Source organism: Aquarana catesbeiana, linkage group LG13 (genome assembly GCF_042186555.1).
Source record: "Aquarana catesbeiana isolate 2022-GZ linkage group LG13, ASM4218655v1, whole genome shotgun sequence".
Lineage (NCBI taxonomy): Eukaryota > Metazoa > Chordata > Amphibia > Anura > Ranidae > Aquarana > Aquarana catesbeiana.
In genome coordinates, this window is record NC_133336.1 from 178,656,617 (window position 1) to 178,670,599 (window position 13,983).

The following is a 13,983-nucleotide window of genomic DNA, read 5'->3' on the forward strand; positions in this document are numbered from 1 at the left end:
TTAAAGTGACACCTATGAAAGATATTTTCACACTGAGGTTCTTCTAAACTGCCAGTAAAACATTTGAGCGCCTTTGAAGAGCATTCCATTAATTTCAATGGAGAGGGGCGTTTTTTCACCGCCCTGCAGGGCTGGACTGGGACAAAAATTTGGCCCTGGACTTCATCCAGACCGGCCCACTTTACTCCAAACACCTGGTGTTGGCGCTTCAATCTTCTCGGCACCATGGTTCATATGGTGTCAGGATGATTGAAGCGCATTATTTCTATTATTACATTGTAATATAACATGAAATAGTTCAACTCACCATAATGCAGAATCAGTGGGAGCCTTGAGTGTGTCACCTGCCACCTCATTTGCCACATCGCCTGCCACCAGATGCAGTGTTTCACTTGCCACGTCACTTGTCAGCAGAGGCAGCTTGTCATTTGCCACGTTGCCTGCCACCAGATGCAGTGTTTCACTTGCCACGGCACTTGTCAGCAGAGGCAGCTTGTCACTTGCCATGTCGCCTGCCACCAGATGCTGCATGTCATTTGCCACGTTACCTGCCACCAGATGCAGAATGTCACTTGCCACGTCACTTGTCAGCAGAGGCAGCTTGTCATTTGCCATGTTACCTGCCACCAGATGCAGAATGTCACTTGCCACGTCACTTGTCAGCAGAGGCAGCTTGTCGTTTGCCACGTTGCCTGCCACCAGATGCAGAATGTCATTTGCCACGTCACTTGTCAGCAGAGGCAGCTTGTCATTTGCCACGTCACTTGTCAGCAGAGGCAGCTTGTCATTTGCCACGTCGCCTGCCACCAGGTGCCGCATGTCACTTGCCACCATCGCCTGCCACCAGATGCAGCGTGTCACTTGCCACGTCGCCTGCCACCAAATGCCGCATGTCACTTGCCACGTTACCTGCCACCAGATGCAAAACGTCACTTGCCAAGTCACTTGTCAGCAGAGGCAGCTTGTCACTTGCCACGTTGCCTGCCACCAGATGCTGCATGTCACTTGCCACATTGCCTGCCACCAAGTGCTGCATGTCACTTGCCACCATCGCCTGCCACCAGATGCAGCGTGTCACTTGCCACATTGCCTGCCACCAGGTGCTGCATGTCACTTGCCACCATCGCCTGCCACCAGATGCAGCGTGTCACTTGCCACGTCGCCTGCCACCAGATGCAGCGTGTCACTTGCCACGTCGCCTGCCACCAGATGCCACATGTCACTTGCCACATTACCTGCCACCAGATGCAAAACGTCACTTGCCACGTCATTTGTCAGCAGAGGCAGCTTGTCACTTGCCACGTCGCCTGCCACCAGATGCCGCATATCACTTGCCCCGTCGCCTGTATCCTGCCAAGTCACTTGTCACTAGATGGCAGATGCAGTGCTACTACAGGACTTGATGGGCACCTCCAACCCAGCTCTGTAACCTCCCCCAACACACAACGTGACAGGGGAGGAGAGAGAGATACACAGCGCCAATTGTAGCATTTAAACAACTTGTATTCCACTTAAAGAACTTTACTGACAAAGTTAGTAGGGTGAAAGGCATTGATACACTGTGCAAGAGTTCAGGCTCGTCATCGATCTGAATTAGGAGCCGCCACCGGGAGCCGCCACCGGGAACCGAACGGGCCAGTAGATGCAGAGCATCGGTGTGTACTACTACTTCCTGGTAGTGGTGGAACGCATGATGGGGCGGACGTGATGTCATCATCCGGAAATGATGCAGGATGTGGGAGGTGACGCATCCTTCAGGCCATCATTCGTCCGCCACCAGGAAGTAGTAGTACACACCGATGCGCTCTGCATCTACTGGCCTGATCGGTTCCCGGTGGCCACTCCTAATTCAAATTGCTGACAAGCCTGGATTCTTGCACAGTGTTTCAATGCCTTTTACCCTACTTTGTCAGTAACGTTTTTTAAGTGGATTGAAAGTTGTTTTAATGCTACATTTGGCGCTATGTATCTCTCCTTCCCTGTCTCTGAAACTGGCCCACTGAGCCATCGGCCCACCGGGAATCTCCCGGTAGTCCCGATGGCCAGTCCATCCCTGCCGTCCTGCCAGCGCACTGCCCCGGTGTGAAAGCATTCATTGATTTTAATGAAAATAGGTTTTCGTGAGTTTTTCAGGTGCATATTTTAGCGTGAAAGCGCCTGAAAAGCACCTCAGTGTGAAAGGAGTCATAGAGTTGCAAAATGTGAAAATGATACTCAATCCTGCACAGAAAAAATCCCAGTGCAGTGGGGCCGAATATATGCATACCTCCCTTTGTGCTGGGAGTGCACCACACAGCGCACTCCCAGCACAGAGACAGAGGTCTCACCAAGAACCCTGGGCCCCCAGATTCCAGGTCACCTGATCGCTGTGGTAGCTTCTGATTGGCTACCACAGTGATCAGTCACTGTGAAGCCCGCCCCTGTGTTTCTCTCTCTGTGAATGGAGAGGAAAAATACAATGCATCTTTCTCTTTCCTTGCAGATAGGAAGGAAAAAAATTGTGTGTAAAAAGGAATTAAGTAAATAGATAATAAAAAAATAAAGAAAAAATACCTAAATAAAAGGTTTTATCTAAGTTAGTGCCAGGGTTAGTGTTTGGGTCAATTAAGGGTCAAAGGTCAAGGTCAGGCTCAGTATATTTTGGTCAGGATGTATTTATTTAAATTAGCACCAGTGTCAGTCAGTGTCAGTGTGTTTTAGGTAGGACAAAAACAAAATGCGCACTAGCGCTTCCGGGCTGTACTACGGGTACAAACAACAAATAACATACACATATGTGGTATCGCTGCAATTGTCCGGAGCAGGAGAATTTATTTTGGATTGTTCTTTGGTGGTAGGTTATGGTAGTAGCAAGCAGAGGCGTAACTAGAACCTTCAGGGCCCCGGTGCAAGAAACAATGATGGCCCCCCCCCTTCCATCCGAGCTCCAGGCTTCCAATTTTGTGAGGGCATCCATGGACATCCTCCCAAAACCGTGCTTCCTGCATGCCCCCTGGGACGTGCATCCAGCGCAATCACAGTGGCCCTTTACCATGTGATGTCAGCTGATCACATGTAAACAGACTTGCCGGTTATCCGCAGCCCTTCCCTCCCACGCTGTGTCTGTGTGAGGAAAGGACTGCCATTAACTGTCAAGAATGTCAGTAAATTGTTTACACTGATAATCAGTGCCCCAATCATCAGTGCCATGTATCAGTGTCCATCAATGCCACCTATCAGTGCCCATCAATGCCGCCTACAAGTGTTACCTATCAGTGCTCATTAATGCTGCCTATTAGTGCCCATCAAATCTGCCTATCAGCACCACTTATAAGTGCTCATTATTGCAGCGTCCATCCATGCCACCTATCGGTACTCTTCAATACTGCCCATCAGTGCCCATCAATACTGCCTTAGTTCTGCCTATCAGTGTTCCTCAGTGCCCATCTGTGCAGCCTATGAGTTCTGCCTATCAGTGCTCATCAATGCCCATCAATGCCTCCTATCAGTGCCCCCTTTCAGTGCCCCCTTTCAGTGCCTCCTATCAGTGCCCCTATCAGTGCCTTCTTAGTGCCCCCTATCAGTGCCTTCCTTCAGTGCTCATCAGTAAATCCCATTGGTGCCTCCCATCGGTGCCCCCTATCAATGCTCATCAGTAAATCCTATCAGTGCCTCCCATCAGTGCCCCTTATCAGTGCCCCCTAGTGCCTTCTCAGTGCCCCCCATCATTGCCCACCAGTGCCTCCCATCAGTGCCCCCTATCAGTGCCTTCCTTCAGTGCCCATCAGTGTCCCCTATCAGTGCCTCCCATTGGTGTCCCCTATCAGTGCCTCTCATTGGTGTCCCCTATCAGTGCCTCCCCTTCAGTGCTCATCAGTAAATCTTATCAGTGCCCCCTATCAGTGCCCATTAGAGTCCTCTATCAGAGTCCTCTGTCTTCTCAGGACAGCACAGCTCTGAGCAGAGAGCGTCTCTCCAGTGGCATCACTAGGGTTAGTGTCACCCGGTGAGGAAAAAATTGGTGGCACCCCCCTCCACCAACTATAGCCCCCCCTCAGTACAGACCCCCCTCCACTAACTGCAGACCCCCCTCTCAGTATAGACCCCCCACTAAGTACAGACCCCCGTCTCGCAGTATAGATACTCCTCACTAAGTACAGACCCCATCAATCAGTATAGCCCCCCTCATTGCAGACCCCCCATCTATCAGTATAGCCCCCCTCTATCAGCATAGACTCCCATCTATCAGTGTAGACCCCCTTAGTGCAGACCCCCATCTATCAGTATAGACGCCCCTCAGTGCAGACCCTCATCTATCAGTATAGACCCCCCTCTATCACTATAGACCCCAGTGTAGACCCCCCTCCATCAGTGCAGACCTCCCCTTCATCATTGCAGACCCCCCTCCATGAGTGCAGACCCCCCCTCCATCAGTTCACATCCCCCCTCAATACAGACCCCCCCTCCATCAGTTCACACCCCCCCTCAGTACAGACCCCCCTCCTTCAGTGCAGGCCCCCCACAATGCAGACCACCCCCTCCATCAGCACACCCCCCTCATTACAGACCCCCCTCCATCAGTGCAGGCCCCCCACAATGCAGACCACCCCCCTCCATCAGCACACACCCCCCCTCAGTGCAGACCCCCCATCAATGCAGACCCCACTCAGTGCAGACCCCCCTCCCTCCATCAATGCAGACCCCCCTCAGTGCAGACCCCCACCCCATCAATGCAGACCCCCTCCTCAGTGCAGACCCCCACCTCATCAATGCAGACCCCCCTCAGTGCAGACCCCCACCTCATCAATGCAGACCCCCACCTCATCAATGCAGACCCCCCTCAGCGCAGACCCCCACCTCATCAATGCAGACCCCCACCTCATCAATGCAGACCCCCCTCAGTGCAGACCCCCACCTCATCAATGCAGACCCCCCTCAGTGCAGACCCCCACCTCATCAATGCAGACCCCCCCTCAGTGCAGACCCCCACCTCATCAATGCAGACTCCCCTCAGTGCAGACCCCCACCTCATCAATGCAGACCCCCCTCTGTACAGACCCCCCTCCATCATTGCAGACCACACTCCGTCAGTTCACACCCCCCTCAGTACAGACCCCCCTCCTTCAGTGCAGGCCCTCCACAATGCAGACCACCCCCCTCCATCAGCACACACCCCCCCTCATTACAGACCCCCCTGCATCAGTGCAGGCCCCCCACAATGCAGACCACCCCCCTCCATCAGCACACACCCCTCCCCTCAGTGCAGACCCCCATCAATGCAGACCCCACTCAGTGCAGACCCCCCTCCCTCCATCAATGCAGACCCCCCTCAGTGCAGACCCTCACCACATCAATGCAGACCCCCTCCTCAGTGCAGACCCCCACCTCATCAATGCAGACTCCCCCTCAGTGCAGATCCCCACCTCATCGATGCAGACCCCCCCTCAGTGCAGACCCCACCTCATCAATGCAGACCCCCCTCAGTGCAGACCCCCACCTCATCAATGCAGACCCCCCTCAGTGCAGACCCCCACCTCATCAATGCAGACCCCTCTCAGTGCAGACCCCCACCTCATCAATGCAGACCCCCACCCCATCAATGCAGACCCCGCTCAGTGCAGACCCCCACCTCATCAATGCAGACCCCCCTCAGTGAAGACCCCCACCTCATCAATGCAGACCCCCCCTAAGTGCAGACCCCCACCCCATAGTGTTCCCCCCACACATGTCTATTTGAATACAAACTTTACAGACCTCAGAACAGCGTTCTTCCTCGGACTCCTCCTCCTCCCCCTCCGTAACCAGAGAGGAGGGTGAGGCGGCTTCGGTCCGCTCCACTGTACGCCTGTGTGTCTCTCATCTAACAGCAGAGAGACACCGGCATTGTTTGTTTTATTTCCCTGCTCTCCGTGTGTGCTCTCTCTCGCACGGCATAACAGGACACACAGCTGATCTCCCCCCTCCCCTCTCTGTGTTCTCCGCGGGAAATGTGAGCTCCTTAGCTTCACACTTGACTGCCCGTGGAGCACAGAGAGAGGGGAGGGGGAGATCAGCTGTGTGTCCTGTCATGCCATGCGAGAGAGAGGACACACGGAGAGCAGGGAAATAAAACAAACAATGCCAGTGTCTTTCTGCTGTTAGATGAGAGACACGCTCAGCCTCAGCGATGTGAAGAGCAACCCCGCTGGGCCCCCCCCACAGTGACGGAATGCCAGCCCTGTCGCAACTGCGACTGTTGCGACCCCGGTAATTCCGCCACTGATCAGCACACACCCCCCCTCAGTGCAGACCCCCATCAATGCAGACCCCACTCAGTGCATACCCCCCTCCCTCCATCAATGCAGACCCCCCTCAGTGCAGACCCCCACCCCATCAATGCAGACCCCCTCCTCAGTGCAGACCCCCACCTCATCAATGCAGACCCCCCTCAGTGCAGACCCCCACCTCATCAATGCAGACCCCCACCTCATCAATGCAGACCCCCTCAGTGCAGACCTCCACCTCATCAATGCAGACCCCCCTCAGTGCAGACCCCCACCCCCTCAGTGCAGACCCCCACCTCATCAATGCAGACCCCCCTCAGTGCAGACCCCCACCTCATCAATGCAGACCCCCCTCAGTACAGACCCCCACCTCATCAATGCAGACCCCCCTCAGTACAGACCCCCCCTCCATCATTGCAGACCCCCCTCCATCAGTTCACACCCCCTCAGTACAAACCCCCCCTCCTTCAGTGCAGGCCCCCCACAATTCAGACCACTCCCCTCCATCAGCACACCCCCCCTCATTACAGACCCCCCTCCATCAGTGCAGGCTTCCCCACAATGCAGACCACCCCCCTCCATCAGCACACCCCCCCTCTGTGCAGACCCCCCATCAATGCAGACCCCACTCAGTGCAGACCCCCTGCCTCCATCAGTGCAGACCCCCCTCAGTGCAGACCCCACCCCATTAATGCAGACCCCCTCCTCAGTGCAGACCCCCACCTCATCAATGCAGACCCCCCTCAGTGCAGACCCCCACCTCATCAATGCAGACCTCCCTCAGTGCAGAACCCCACCTCATCAATGCAGACCCCCCATCAGTGCAGACCCAACCTCATCAATGCAGACCCCTCTCAGTGCAGACCCCCACCTCATCAATGCAGACCCCTCCTCAGTGCAGACCTCCACCTCATCAATGCAGACCCCTACCTCATCAATGCAGACCCCCCTCAGTGCAGACCCCCACCTCATCAATGCAGACCCCTCCTCAGTGCAGACCCCCACCTCATCAATGCAGACCCCCCTCAGTGCAGACCCCCACCTCATTAATGCAGACCCCCCTCAGTGCAGACCCCCACCCCATAGTGTTCCCCCCAGCACATGTCTATTTGAATACAAACTTTACAGACCTCAGAACAGCGTCTGCATTGATGAGGTGGGGGTCAGCACTGCTCTGCTGTTAGATGAGAGACACGCTCAGCCTCAGCGATGTGAAGAGCAACCCCGCTGCCCCCCCCACAGTGGCGGAATGCCGGCCCCGTCGCAACTGCGACTGTTGCGACCCCGGTAATTCCGCCACTGATCAGCACACACCCCCCCTCAGTGCAGACCCCCATCAATGCAGACCCCACTCAGTGCAGACCCCCATCCCTCCATCAATGCAGACCCCCCTCAGTGCAGACCCCCACCCCATCAATGCAGACCCCCTCCTCAGCGATGTGAAGAGCAACCCCGCTGGGCCCCCCCCACAGTGGCGGAATGCCGGCCCCGTCGCAACTGCGACTGTTGTGACCCCGGTAATTCCGCCACTGGTAGCAAGAAACAAACAGCTAGGTTTAAAAAAAAAAACTTTTTATTTTTACTATTTTGGGCCAGTTTTCCTTTGATAATAATAATAATATTAATAATAATAAAAAAAACTCAGGAAATATCCTAACCATTTACCACCAAATGAAAGCCGAATTTGTCCTGAAAAGAACAAGGTATAATCCACCTAGCTGCACAAAGTAGTTGTTATGATATGTACGGTTTTACTAACACATATCAAAGTGTATAACTGTGCTTACGCATTAAGATTTGTTTTACCCCTAAGTTTGGAGGGGTTAAATTGCAAGTTTTTAAAATGAGGGCGCCATTCATTCTTAATGGAACCCTGATGCACCCTGCTGATGCACACCGTGCCTTTTGGTGCAGCGTGATTAAAAAAAAAGGGTTGTGTACTTCTTTTGTGTGATTTTCGCGTGTAATGCAGCTCTTTGAAATAAATAGGCTGCCCTAAAATGACGAAAACGCGCAAAATCGTGCATGCAGCATAGATGTAAATGGGACCTTAGAATTCTTTTGCTCTAACTGCAGACTCAGAGTAGGAAGGAGGAGTCAGTGAAACGTGCTCAGCTTTGCTCTGTTCTGTACGTATATTGTAACATTTCACAAAGATGACCTTAGGAGCAGAACTGCTTTTCGGTTTACTGTACTTTTGCATGACTTGTGGTGAGTACATACAGATTATATACATTAATATCTAGGTATCAATGCTGGCAGAAATACCCAGAGAACAGTGTGGAAAGTGTAGTATCTAATGCTCACAGTATTATAGAAACGTAACAAATATTCCAACACACATAAGGAAGATAGGACTGTTTGAGAATGTAAGATATTGTTTGAGAAGCACTGATATGTTAATAGTAATAAAATAACACAAAGTAATAAATATACATATGTAATGTAAATAAGGAGACAGACAGAAGAGATAATAAGAATATGCGTAAAAGAGATAATCGCTATTTACTGAGAAACAATGATTTAGTGCATTACTATCTTTATGTGCTTTCACACTTTATACCTTTATGTGTTTATAGTCTAACCCAACATATTGCATACCATTTTTTTCCCCAGACAGATACAGCATTAATTTAGTAACAATTTCTGTTGCAGATATTTTTACTTGTTGTTGGGGGGGGGGGGGGGGGGGGAATATTAGAAACAATGCATTGTCTTGTACAGTTTTTCCCAACTTAACATTTATATAATTTTGTGCACTCCCGGATAATTACTCCAAAATATAACCAATAAAGTCTGCTGATTTTTCCCAAGTTTGTGAATGTTAAAAATCCAGACGCTACTGTGTTCACACGTACATGACGCTCACGCCATCCAAATCGCTATAATCATGATATACTGTATGATTATTGTTTAGACGTGGGGATTGGTCTGGGGGGGAATATTTATACATTAAGTATGTATATGAGTGTGTGTGTGTATATGTATGTATGTGTGTGTGTGTATGTATATATATATTTATATTTATATACATACATACATACAACAAACAACCCCTTTCAGATGAGGATGGAGTGTATCTGCCACATAATAGGATTTTGCTGTTCATAAGATAAATGAGTGGCAGTGAAAGGTCTGTAGCAGGATGCAAGGGGTTAATCACTTGTTCCCCACCTGGGGTATGGTTGATCAGTTGTTTTTGGGAAAGGAAACAAGCAGGCTATGATAAATATGTCTGAAGCAGACCCAGTAGGCTGCATCTGCTAACCATGTGATAAAAAGTACAGCGCTACAAATGCATGTATACCCAAAAATTAAAATGAGTAATAAGTAAACATATACAACAGCAGTTAAACTGTAATGTTTTTGGGAAAACAAAATGTGCTGTCAGGGATCTTCCAGCACCAGATCTGGGCGCTTGCGTACGCCTATGGGCCGGCGCGCCCCTGTTCAGACACAGCGGCAAGCTGCCGCTGTTGTTGGGCATCGGTGCGGCGTTCAGGCGCGCGGGGGTGCGCGGCGTGGGTGCGTACGCGCGTTCGCGCGCACGGGCACGCGCGCATTCGCGTTAGCGCCGGTTTGGCGCCATTTAGCACATAAAAGTCCCCCTGTTCCTGGGAACATTGCTGCTTCGTCTCAGCTCGTGATTGAACCTGAACTTGTATCTAATTGCCTGCTATCTGATCTGACCCGGCTTGTTGACCATCCGACCTGCTCCAATCCCGACCCGGCCTGCCTGACTACTCCGCTGTTTGTACCTGCCTTAGTTGCCGACCCTGCCTGTTCACCGACTCTGCCTTGCCTGCTGTGATCTCCTTTGCCAGTTACCTGCCGACCCGGACTGTCTGACTCTGCTTGTGCCTGCCGCTCTAACTGCTGTTGCACCTCCAGCTTCAGCTCCTGTGATCCTTACCTCCTGAGTGTCAAGTCTGCTGCTGTTCCAGTCTCCACTCACCTGCAGTTCTGCCATCCCTGGAAGGATCTCTGCTGCTACACCAGAGCCTACTCCAACAGGCACTCCTACCCCACTGCGCTCAGGAGACCACTGTCCCCACTCCAGTGGCTCCTGAACCAGCGTTGTATGAGAAGTCTCCTCCTACAGTCAGGCTCTCCTACCAGGTACCTAACAGTACGAAGCAGCCATGACTGAGCCTGCAGGAGATACTTCTCCCCTGAAAGAGATATGCACTCACCTTGCGGCCCTCACTCAAGCCGTACAATCCCTCCAGGACAATTACAATCGATTGGAGGGACAAGTCCAGAACCTTGCAGGACCTAACCCCTTGGCCTCCTCCTCAGCCGCAACTCCAGCACAGACGGCTCCTGGTCCTTCCGTTGTAATGCTGCCACCTGAACCAAAGGTTCCCACTCCTGATAGATTTTCTGGAGAACGAACCAAGTTCCGGGCCTTTCGCAACACCTGCAAGCTCTTCTTCGCTTTACAGCCCCAAACTTTCTCACTGGAGGCCACTAAGGTGGGGTTCGTGATTTCCCTTCTACAAGGAGAACCTCAGACCTGGGCTCATCATCTACTTGAGGAAGATTCAGCACTAACCCAGTCCTTATCTGCCTTCTTCGGAGCCATGGCACAAATATACGAAGACCCTCAACAGACTGCTACAGCTGAATCAGCTCTGTTTATGCTTCAGCAGGGCCGCAGACCTGCAGAGGACTATATCATGGACTTTAGACGCTGGAGTGGAGACACCCAGTGGAATGATGCGGCCCTGCGTCACCAGTTCCGCTTGGGCCTGTCTGAAAGCTTATAGGACGAACTTGCCCGAGTGGGTGTACCAGATACTCTTGAAGCCTTGATTAACCTGACTATTAAAATCGATCGACGTATTCGGGAACGTCGATCTGAACGATCTGCTTTACAATCCCGCCCTGTTTGGATGACAGCCAGAGCACCACTTCCAGCAACACGCTATGTACCTCCATCCAGTTCAAATCCAGCCAATACCACGCCTGATTCTGCAGAACCCATGCAACTAGGACTGATGCGATCTGCCTTATCACCTGAAGAACGGGCTCGACGCCGGCAACTCAATCTGTGCCTCTACTGCGGTGGGACTGGGCACTATGTCTTGAACTGTCCAGTTAAATTAAGTAAGTGCCCGTCTTCTGCATATTCCAGTCTTTCTGCCCTGTCTGCGAACTCTACTCACATCACCCTTCCTCTGTCTTTGCAGCTGCAAGAAAGGACTATAACAATCAATGCCATCATTGATTCCGGAGCATGCAGTTGCTTTATCGATTCAAACTTTGCCAGCCAGCATAACATCCCACTACGGACCAAGACCCATGGACTAGCTGTATTTTTAGCCGATGGATCCCGCATCAGATCGGGACAAGTAACCCAGGAAACCTTGCCTCTGCCTGCTTCTACTTCCTCCCAACACAAGGAATTACTGATCCTGGATGCCATCTCCTCTCCTATGTTTCCCATCATCTTAGGTATTCCTTGGCTGCAGGCCCATAATCCATACATCCATTGGACTTCTGGAGAAGTGAAATTCTCATCTTCTTACTGTCGGGAACACTGCTTTAAGGAGGATTCGGATTCCCCAACCACTTTACTTTGTTTGGACACCGACCAGAAACTTTGTCAGGTCATACCTAAACAGTATCATGAATTCCTTGATGTTTTCAGCAAGAAGGGGGCGGACTCTCTTCCACCTCATCGTCCCTACGATTGCCCCATTGAATTGCTGCCAGGATCTGAAATACCATTCGGACGCATTTTTCCATTATCGGAGAAGGAACAGGAGGTACTAAAGACTTATATTGATGAGAACCTGGCCAAGGGCTTTATACGCCATTCTACCTCTCCAGCTGGTGCCGGAATATTTTTTGTCACCAAGAAGGACAAGTCTCTCCGTCCATGTATTGACTATCGTGAACTAAACAAAATCACGGTCAAAAATCGGTATCCTCTGCCCTTGATACCTGAACTCTTCCAAAAATTAAGGACTGCCGTAATTTTCACTAAACTTGATCTAAGAGGGGCATATAATTTGGTCCGTATCCGAGCTGGGCATGAGTGGAAGACAGCATTCCGAACCCAATTCGGGCATTATGAATATCTGGTCATGCCCTTTGGACTCTGCAATGCCCCTGCGACCTTTCAACATTTGATTAACGATGTCCTCAGGGACTTCTTAGATGTGTTTGTAATCGCATACTTGGATGACATCCTGATCTTTTCGGAATCCCTAGAATTGCATCAAGAGCATGTCCGCAGAGTGTTGGGTCGTCTCCGCTTACACAGTCTATACGCAAAAGCGGAGAAGTGTGAGTTCGAACAACAGAGTATTCAATTTCTGGGGTTAATAATCTCCGCAACAGGCATTAAGATGGACCCACAAAAAGTTTCCGCTGTTCTGGACTGGCCGGTACCCTTGGACAAGAAGGGAGTTCAGCGGTTTGTGGGGTTTGCAAACTTTTACAGAAAATTCATCAAGGGGTTTTCAGCCATAATTGCACCTATTACACAGTTAACCAAGCAGAATACCCGTTTTTCCTGGAACCAATCTGCTCAAGACGCCTTCGAAAATCTCAAAAGACTGTTCACTTCAGCACCTATCCTTAGTCACCCTGAACCATCTTTACCGTTTATCTTAGAGGTTGATGCCTCCGAGATTGCGGTAGGTGCGATTCTTTCACAGCGAAAAGGTAGCAAAGAAATAATGCATCCTGTAGGGTTCTTCTCCCGTAAACTTTCTCCTGCAGAGAAGAATTATGACGTTGGGGACCGAGAGCTTCTTGCCATTAAGACTGCATTGGAAGAGTGGAGGTACCTGTTGGAAGGGGCTATGCATCCAGTTTTAATTTATACTGATCACAAGAACTTGGAGTATTTACGATCTGCCAAACGCCTGAAGCCTCGACAAGCCCGCTGGGCCCTGTTTTTCTCACGTTTCTCTTTCCATATCACCTATCGTCCAGGCTCAAAGAACATTAAACCGGATGCATTATCACGTATGCATGACAATCCTAAGGAACTATCTACTCCTGACACCATTTTACCCGCAAACAGCTTTTTACTGCTACAAACAGATTTACTTTCCCTGATTAAGGAAGCATCCTCGGAGTCAGCCAGGCCTATTGGGGTTACTTTAGTAAAAAGAGATGGTCTGTTCTGGAAGGGAAGCCAAATTTTCGTTCCTGAAGATATTCGGGTCAAGGTTTTGACACTTCTCCACGATCATCCATTGGCAGGTCACTTTGGAGTTCGTAAGACCTTGGAACTAGTACAACGTACATTCTGGTGGCCCAATCTGAAGGACTTTTGTGAAAAGTATGTTAGTTCCTGTCCCATCTGCATTCAGAACAAGTCATCTAGGAATCGTGCTTGGGGCCTATTGAAACCATTGCCTGTACCTGACAGACCATGGAAAATGATTTCTATGGATTTTATTGTGGAGCTTCCATGTTCTGAAGGGTGCTCAGCCATCTTTGTAGTAGTGGACCGTCTAACCAAAATGGCTCATTTTCTACCGTTAAAGGGAACCCCGTCTGCCACCGAAACTGCTCGCATATTTGTCAAGAAATCATCAGACTTCATGGTGTACCAGTAAACATAGTTTCTGATAGAGGGGTTCAATTCACCTCACGCTTCTGGAGATCCCTGTGTGAGACCCTGAAGATTGAATTGGCCTTGTCCTCGGCCTATCATCCTCAAACGAATGGCCAGACAGAAAGGACTAATCAGACTCTGGAGCAATACATCAGATGTTTC

The 13,983-nt window shown here is 50.7% G+C and overlaps 1 protein-coding gene across 2 annotated transcripts in view; it reads left to right on the forward strand.

Annotated features, from left to right (window-relative positions):
- The first annotated feature begins 8,322 nt into the window (after positions 1 to 8,322).
- The window catches only part of LOC141117455 (CD48 antigen-like), a 91,983-nt gene continuing 86,322 nt past the window's right edge, over positions 8,323 to 13,983 (forward strand). For both annotated transcript variants that reach the window (XR_012237151.1, XM_073610327.1), the window contains exon 1: positions 8,323 to 8,453. Coding sequence is in view for 1 of the 2 variants with exons in the window: in XM_073610327.1 (XP_073466428.1) it covers positions 8,399 to 8,453 (55 nt within the window). In the remaining variant the exon portion in view is untranslated. The remainder of the gene's footprint in view (positions 8,454 to 13,983) is intronic.